This window comes from Arachis hypogaea, chromosome 6 (assembly GCF_003086295.3).
Source record: "Arachis hypogaea cultivar Tifrunner chromosome 6, arahy.Tifrunner.gnm2.J5K5, whole genome shotgun sequence".
In the NCBI taxonomy this organism is placed as follows: domain Eukaryota; kingdom Viridiplantae; phylum Streptophyta; class Magnoliopsida; order Fabales; family Fabaceae; genus Arachis; species Arachis hypogaea.
This window is the reverse complement of record NC_092041.1, coordinates 114,389,913-114,398,667: the sequence shown is the minus strand read 5'-3', so window position 1 is coordinate 114,398,667 and position 8,755 is coordinate 114,389,913. Positions and strand designations below refer to the sequence as shown.

The 8,755-nt window shown below is 36.9% G+C and overlaps 1 protein-coding gene across 1 annotated transcript; it reads left to right on the top strand.

The window, feature by feature from the left end:
- The first annotated feature begins 5,016 nt into the window (after window positions 1–5,016).
- LOC112755931 (uncharacterized) lies at window positions 5,017–7,564 on the top strand. The gene is made up of 6 exons (XM_025804269.3): window positions 5,017–5,288; window positions 5,993–6,063; window positions 6,161–6,204; window positions 6,306–6,800; window positions 6,886–6,976; window positions 7,212–7,564. Exons 1-6 carry the CDS (start codon window positions 5,144–5,146, stop codon window positions 7,296–7,298), a joined length of 933 nt encoding a protein of 310 aa, XP_025660054.1. The 5' UTR covers window positions 5,017–5,143; the 3' UTR covers window positions 7,299–7,564.
- The last annotated feature ends 1,191 nt before the right edge of the window (window positions 7,565–8,755 follow it).

Sequence of the window (8,755 nt, the reverse complement as noted above, 5' to 3'; positions counted from 1 at the left end):
GGAGAAGAAGACCTCAGAGGAAGGGTAATTTCTACTGTGGATGGTGACCAAGTTAGGGTGGATTTGGCTTGGAGAATTGGGAAGATAGAGGCTGAAGTTAGAACCCAAAAAATGTACATTTTAGTTTTGGCTTTATTTATAGTTTTTGTAAGCTTGAAGATGAGTTTGTATTACTGTGTTCAGGGTGGAAGTGTATTAGAAGAAAGAAAAATTCTCCTTCTCAAATTTCCTAGTTGTTTCTGTCATTCAATGAAATTATTCAAAAAAAAAATTGCAAAAAATGCATCTGAAGTAGCATAATTGAAACTAGAAGAAATTGTCATAATAATAATAACCATATCAATAAGTTTTAACAAAAGTAACAATAATCCTGCCATATTAATGACAACTCTCCAGACAAGTAAAGAGTAGTTCTAATTCCAAAATACACCTTAGCTAAAGGACACAGAGTGTCATCATTGTCATATTGTATTTAAATATACTAAAAGTCTACTGCCATAAATTCAGCCCACAAAACAAAAAGTATGATTCACAAAAAAATTCAAAGTTTCATCCAAAATAGGCTGCACAGATCAGGTACATCTTCATTTCTTCTTCCTTGGTGGCTTGAAGCCAGGTGTTGGGACAAATTTAAGGAAGTTGGCCAGTCTGAAAGATGTGGCTGAGCTTGCTCCTTGTAGTGGATCCATAGTGATCGATCCTGATGGTGGTGTAGAGGACCTCCTTCTGGTCTGTAACTTGGATGGCCTCGCAGGTGGATCCTGTTTCAGTAGGACATAAATTCAGTTGAATGTGAACAACAATTTTTAGTATGAGTTGTGAAACTAAATGCAAGTACCTCTTGACTATGTTGGGAGTGTTGTGCATCGAAGTAGTTTGGCTGGGAGAGGTCAATCTCAACCACCTAGGCATCAACTGGTGCAGGTGCCTGAGCATGGGCTTCTGGAGCAGCTTGAGAAGGTGCTTGTGGATGAGCCTGAGCAGGTGCATCTGGAGGAGCTTGAGTAGGTGCTTGAACAGCATTTTTTTGTTCAGTGCTCTCTTTTTTGGACAACCCCTCTTTGTGTGTCCCTTTTGTAGACAGTATTTGCAAGTAAATGGTTTTAGTTGTCTCTTTAGAGTCCCAGTCACGTTAGATTTCTTGCTTCCTCCATTACCCTCATCTGCATCCTTTCTCCTTTTCTTTGTTAGTGGTCCGGGCTTATTCTTTTTCTTTGGAGCTTGTGGTCTATTCTGCTCAAATTTCTCCCAAAGAGATTGTCCAGGCAATGAATTTACATAATGTGCATAAGTGTCTCTATATGCGTCTATGGTGAGCCACTTATGACAGAAATCTTCAGGTCTCTTATTCACCTTTGTGAGTGCTGCACACGCATGCACACAGGGCATTCCTGAAGTAATTAACAAAGTAATGTGTTATTAAAGTATTTAACACAGGTCTCTTATTTAATAAAGTATTTAATTACCTGTTAGCATCCAAAATTGACATGTGTAGAGTCGCTTGCCCAAATCCACTACCATGTTAGTTGGATGACCATGCACTTCAAACTTTTCATACTCATCATCCCCAGTCCAGATTGGCATCCAACTCTTAGACTCCTTCCTGATCTTGTCCAACCTACTTTGAACCACTGGTGGTAGATTTTTCATATGGTTGGCTAACTTAACTTTGTTTTTAGCGATTGACCTCATGACAAACATTCTGACCTCCTCAAGTAGCGTGATGATTGGCTTGGCCCTTACTTCCTTAATTCTTGCATTAAAGACCTTGCAAGCGTTATTGCAGATATTATCAAGTTTGGGAGCATGACTAAATGCTGACTTTGTCCACGAATCAGTCGCTTACACCCTGCCTTAAAACCATTCTTGCACCCACTAAGACATACATACATTCTCTGAAAGATTACCTCTCCATCTGGTTGGGGAATGGTTCCTATTCTAATTGTTGAACCCGGATTACACTTCAAGAGGGTTTCTCTATAGTCCCTGACCATTGCATACTGGGCCTTCTCATCTCCATATACCACAGCTCTAGCGTCTGCTAAGGCTCTAGAAATTGAATTTCTATTTAGTACCAGATCACACTTGGACTTGAAGTAGACAGCTGCCTCACATTGCCTGAAGTTAGGATATTTTCTAACCTTCTTCACTAACTTGCTAGTCAACCAGTTTCTATTTGCAGCTCGGTTGGTGGCTTCTCTAGTACATGTGTGGTCGTCATTGAAGGTTTTTATCTGCTAACATGTCTCCTCATGGTCTCGTGAGGCATATACCACCCACTTGCACTCCTCATTCTTACAGACAGCCCTGCATCTCACAGCATCGTTCTTAATAAACTGAATCCGCCTACCTTCTTGAATTGTAAACTCTCTCACTGCCTCTCTGAACTCAGACTTTGTATTAAACTTCATCCCCACCTCAAGTTTTAAATCACCGAACCGAATACCATCTCTAAATACCGGGAATACATCATTTGGCTCTTCTTCAAAAAATTCATCTTCCGAAGGAGGAGGAGTCTTCATTTCCTCCGAGTGCCAAGAGTTGGCACCATCAGACTCTGCTCCAGGATCCAAATCGTTGTCCAGGTTTTCATCTCCTATCACAGGGACTTCTAAGAAACTTAAGTCCACCTCACACTCCTCATCATCCACCACCAATACATCATCATCGTTAAGAAACTTTCTCTTTGACTTTGCTAGTCCCTCAGTAGGTGCATGCTTCAACCCAGGCTCTATTTTCTTGGTCTCACATTTTTTTTCAACAACATCATCATCACTTGAGCTATCATCTCTCCCAGGATCATATGAACTGTCCTCTGTGGTGTGTTCATCTTCAGAAAAAGACAACCTTAGCACTTATTTTTTATTGTCATGTTGCTGCCCCTTCCTCACTTGTGAAGCAGACCTTGTGCAATAGGCTTTAGTTGTGATTTTAGGCTTTGGATTTAGTTTGGACTTGGACACAGAATTCAGGTTGGGCTTGGGGTTGGACTTAGAGGCATTCTTCGGGTTGGCAGTGGCCTTATGTGATGATGTAATATTGGATTTCGGATTTGGGTTGGCATTTGAATTGGGTTTAGTTTTTGGAGAAACTGGAGGAGTATTGGTAACAGGGTTTGCAGTAGTAGCTTGGCTAGGATTAGAGTTGGATGTGGTAGTAGGATTATTGTTTTGGGGTGTTGGGTTATTAGCAACAGGATCTGTTGGTTCTGTGGTCTTGGGTGGTGAGGTATTATGCATTGGTTCATTGTTGTTGGTGAATGGAGTCTCATCAGCAGGGGCAGTGGGTATATTAGCTTGGTTTGGGGTCTTGTCTTGTAGGGGTTCATTGTCAGCTTCATCACTAACCTCTCTCAAATCATCATGGTCACTCTCAATATACTCCACAATCTCATTTCCCTCAAGAATTTCTGGTGTTGAAACTGCATGCTCAAAGTAAACATCAACCAGCCCATCATTCTTTTCACCCATGAAACACATCTCTCTCAACTCATCATCACAATTCAGAGCTCTTAACCCAATGTCTAAACTCCTCCCGGGCACATGCCACCAACATTCTCCTATCCTATCATATCCTAGTTCTTTATAATAATTTCTAATCCAAAAAACATCTAAAGTATCTACATCAATGTCACCAACGCATGCCTTCTTATCAGGAGAATATATAGTCATCCCGTTTTCATCTTTCTGAAATTTTTCCACATGGTGGAATATAATATCTAAGTACACATCCATCTGCATGATTCAAAAAAATATCTTTTCAGCACCAGTTCCACACAATGCCCCCTTTAAGATAGTTTTCATCAACTACATTCATACATGACAGAAACATATATCAAAATAACACACATTTATCCACCATCGGAACAGAGCATGAAGACAAACCCCAAAAAAACAGTTGCAGACAACATCAAAATAAAATCCTAGCCCAAATTTCACTACAAACCTTAGGAAAAAACAATATATAAAGCAATAAACTATGATCAACAACCATCAACGCATTCCCTAAAATTTGAAAAAATAAAATTTTAAAATCTTCACTAACTTCGGTGACGAAACAAAAGCTCCTTGTATAGTGTTCACTCGTGATCCAGCAGTCTCCGGGAATCCTATTGCAGTTACTCGTTCCTATTTTGAGTGAGTAACGGAAGAGAGACGTTTTTCCTCTGCGTCACTCATGGAGGAGTTGAAGACAAAGAGTGGAGACAAAAGAGGGAGAGGCCAACGTTTTGTTTTCCATCGCATAGAAACGACGTCGCTCAAAAGGGTTTTTTAGCGCCAATTTAGAAACGACGACGTTTCCTCGTGTCCAGCGTGGCAATATTTGGCCACGTCACTAACGGCGTTAGTCCTCCGGTGACGGAAAATAGGCTAAGGAATAACGTGGTGCATTTTTCGAATCTGGGGGACTAATTTAGTGCAATCGGGATCTGGAGGACTAAATCAGTGCAACTCGTCAATTTTAGGGACCAAAATGGGGCTTAACTCTAGTGATTAATGTTTCGAACTGTGAACCAAATTTAATTTATGTGAGCGGATCTTGAATTTAGTCATAGTGAATATAAATTGTCTCGTTTTTATCCTGACCCAATAGAAATGGGATATTGGTCGTTTACAAAATTAAAAGATTATTGTCGCAACATAAACACTAAACACTAGATACTATGCTGACAATATTTTTTCTAGAGACTAATTTTGATTTACTGTATATTTGTATAATTATATCTATTCTTTTAAATGATTATTCACACGATTAATATAAAAAATAATTATACTGACAGGACATTAAAATTAAACTTTTTTGTAAACAAATAATTTATAAAAATAAAAAATCTTCTTAAAGACTATGCTGGTTAAGGTAAACAAAATCAAGATTTTATGTAAACTTAAAAATAAATTAATTATCTAAAATATAAAATTATAATAAAATTTAAATCATAAAATCTTAAGATTTAGTATACATCATGTAAAATCAATTGAGTTATTTAACATTGTAATATAAAAAGGTTTAAATTGAGAATATAGTTAGATGGTGGCAATATTCGCCATTTACACTCTTTGCAGCCTTTTAATTTTCTTCTCCTGCATCAGATTCCTAAGTTCTGAACCACCGATCCAAACACAACCAAAGCTTCCCCCAAGAAATGGCAGACAAGCCAAGCCGATCGCTGATCGTATTCGGAGACGGGTTGGCCCGTTTCATCGACCCATCATCACACATCAACCTTCATTCTCTCGCTTCCAATGCTTTCTGCGGTTTCTTGAGCCTCCCCAATTCCCCTCTCTCAGGTTCATTTTCCTCTTCAACACAAACCCATTTGGTTAATAACACTATTATGTTAAAAAGTTTGGATTTTGTTGCATCTTAAGTCTTATTCCACCAACTGTTTGTGATAATGTCAAAGACACCATATGTGATGATAGAAAAGTGATCTGCTTTTAGTTTAGTTTCTATAATCTGTACACTTCCATTGTAACATCCCATAAGTGGTACAAAATTGGAAAAATGTTTAGTGCAAGAAATTTTATGAGGATATGGTTGTTAGAATTGTGTTGCATGTTGCTTTACTCTTGAATGGATAGACAGAATAGTGGATTAGATTACTTTATTGTGAGTAATTCTGATAGTATTTTGCTGACTGTGTGGAATTGCTCTTTCTAAGTTTCTATAATCTGTTTCTGAATAAGACTTTTCAAAAATCAGTATCAGGATTTTTTTTTATTGAATTAGTGTAGTCCTGTGACAGAATATTAGTTTCAAGGTGAATTCTATGGTGTCTAAATTTTACCAAATTTATTTTTTATAGTAAATTTTAAATGTTTAAAAATTATTTATTTTTATATTTTTTAAATTAAATATTTTTAAACCTTTTTTGCAAACTAGACATCACCTTTTAGGCACCATAGCAATCACCTGGTTTGAATGAAAAATCAATCACCGAACTTTTTCTTTTCCTGTGACATCAACATTCACTTGAATATATAGTTTTCAGAAAGCGAGGAAGAGAGGATAGTTAGAGAGTTTGCTGTATTGCTGGATGCATGTGATGCTTGTTTAAATACGGTGAGACTCATTTACTAAGAATTTTTTTTATGTTTGAACACACACAGCTTCAGAAAACTGTGAATAACATATCATAAATGGTTTTGATCCTTGTCAGAGTGGTAACCAAGATAATGCACCAAAACAAACCTTACCTGATAGGTATTTTCTTTAATACATTTTCGACTCTCTTTTATTTTTATAACATTGTTCTGTTTACTTGTTTAAAGGAGATTTTAACGCCAAAGCACTTCCTTATACAGGTTTATGGGAATGAAAGCTGCTATATTGACAAACAATTCAGGCTTGAAATCTTTTAGTGCTAAACTTGGCTTCAGTGTTCTTGAGTTAGATGAGTTACTGAAGACTAACGAGTTACAAGACATTGTGGTCCTTGAGCTGCTCAAGTTGCTTGGCTTTCAAGAAGGAAAGGTGGTGGACGACAACTACTTTGATCTTATTTTCCTTCACGTTGGAGCTGGTGAGAAGGTTGATAGTAATGACCAAAAGGAGATTGATACTGAAATGGAGTATGTCAATGGCTTGGTTGGGGAGATAATGAGCCAAGCGCAACCAGGATCCGACGTTGGTTCTAGGCTACACTTGTCTGTTGTCATGAGCTATGGGAATGTCTTGGAGGGTGATGACTCCAAGTATTCGGTGTCAAAGAGGGCAGATGAGAAGAACTCTTATCTTTCAGAACTCTTTCCTTTGCAAAGTTATGCTATGAAAGGAGGAAGCCCTCGAAAGGATGTAAGGTAATTAAGCACAAGGATAACTTAAGTTCTCAGTCTTGCTTCCTCTTTGGAATTTCTTTATTTATACCCTCATGAAATGATACAGGCACCATTGTCCCATGTTGATTGCTCAGTGGCAACATGCTGTGACTCGCAAGGATGAGACACAGAAGTTTTCTTTCGAAGATTTCAAGGAGGTTCGCTTTTAAATTTTTACTTATGGTTTTATTCACAAGTTAGTTATTGATTAGTCTAATAAGTGTTTTTATACACCTGAACACAGTTATTTTTAGAATCTCGATTATTTTAAACGATTTATCCAGATATGTGAAAAACTGATTTTCCTTTTGGTAAAAAGAGAAAAGGGAGTGATTTTCTATTAATATATTGGCGTTTCGTTCAAACTTATCTTGTTCTCTTCTTGTCATGCAGCATTGTGGGAATCTTACAATACCAGCAGACAGGTTCTTGCATGAGATAGCCTTTAAGCTTTGGAAAGCTCCAAAGTATGGAGCCTAAGTTCCTTTTCATTTCAAGCCTCTTGCCATAGCAGCAGAGTTCAATCTACTTAACTTCTAGTGTTAACATGTCTGGCACCAATTGCTGGTCAAATGTTGATAACATGTTTATTTTCATGGCTTTGACTTTGCTGGGTATACCAAAATCAGGAGTTTAAAGCTCCAGAGCCAAATATACCATTTGTGTGGCTGTGATCGCTATTTTTATGACTTTTTAACCACTTTGTCCTCTACTAATGGAGCTCCAGCGTAGCTATGTCCCTTCCATCGCCACTCCACTCATGTTTACTTAATAACCTAACCACATACTTAACGTAGATAGTAGACTCAATAGAATTTTTAACATACATAATCTGGGAAAATTTTGAAAATATTTATCACAAACCTCTACTTTTTTTTTTTCATATTTTCTAAATTTTTTTGGCAGCTTCAAACACCTTAATATTCTTTCCCACAAAAAAAAAGGAGCTTTTAGTCGTATTATATAGTAGCAAGTACTATTTAGGATTTTATTCATAGACTAGATTGCAACTCATATAATGGAACAAACATCACACACAACAATGTATATCAAGATCCTATATATATAGTTATGGTTATTCTTATAAAAGAATTGATTTTGAGGCACACTATCCAAAAGAAAAAATATTATATTTATTTATAATTTTGTTATTCTCAATGAGAATTTTAATCAATTAATTAATTATCTAGCCACATAAATCACAAAGGATAAAGTTCTGCAGAGTATTATCTTCGATTCTAGACAATTTATTAGTGTAATTAATTATTTTAAATATATAATTATTTATGCACTTGCATCTTAAGTTTTTTGATAAGTAATTTCGTCATATAATAAGATCGATTATGTTATGTGTATATTAAAATCAGTCATAAATATAAAATATATGTTGGAATACAAATATACATGTTGGAATATAAATATACATTAAAAATAAATTAAATTACATATATATATTTATATATAAATATATTATTAACTGATTTTAGTGACTAATTTTAATATACAAATAATATTTTTTAAATAAAATATATAACTGATCAAATAATAGCAGGCCGTCTGCTACTTACATCTTTTGAGGGAGCCAGAACAAAGGCTTTTTTTTTTATTTAAATAAATAAACGAAAATCATTGAACAAGATGAAAATGTGCATGGCCACCTCACCTGCACCGCATGCGAATTGGATTTACCCATCACTCCAGGATGGCGCCTACGTAATGGAGGCCTGACTTCCCAATCCAGGGAAGGCGAGCGCAAAATGGCCACCTCTTATTAGGCGTCTACGAATTGGACCACTTCACCTACGGCAGAAACGAAATGGGCCAACACAATGGCTGCGGGAGCGAATTGGAATACTACGGTTCTGGCACCCACGAAATGGCGATGCAGCACTCAGGGCTGCAACCGTACGAGCATGCACTGATCGATGCGGGTGGCC

Excerpts from the sequence above, each read along its gene's own strand:
- LOC112755931 (XM_025804269.3), top strand. The coding sequence starts at position 5,144 with ATGGCAGACAAGCCAAGCCGATCGCTGATCGTATTCGGAGACGGGTTG. Across the intron at positions 5,289-5,992 it reads CCCCAATTCCCCTCTCTCAG|AAAGCGAGGAAGAGAGGATA; the intron begins GTTCATTTTCCT and ends TATAGTTTTCAG. Across the intron at positions 6,977-7,211 it reads CTTTCGAAGATTTCAAGGAG|CATTGTGGGAATCTTACAAT; the intron begins GTTCGCTTTTAA and ends CTTGTCATGCAG.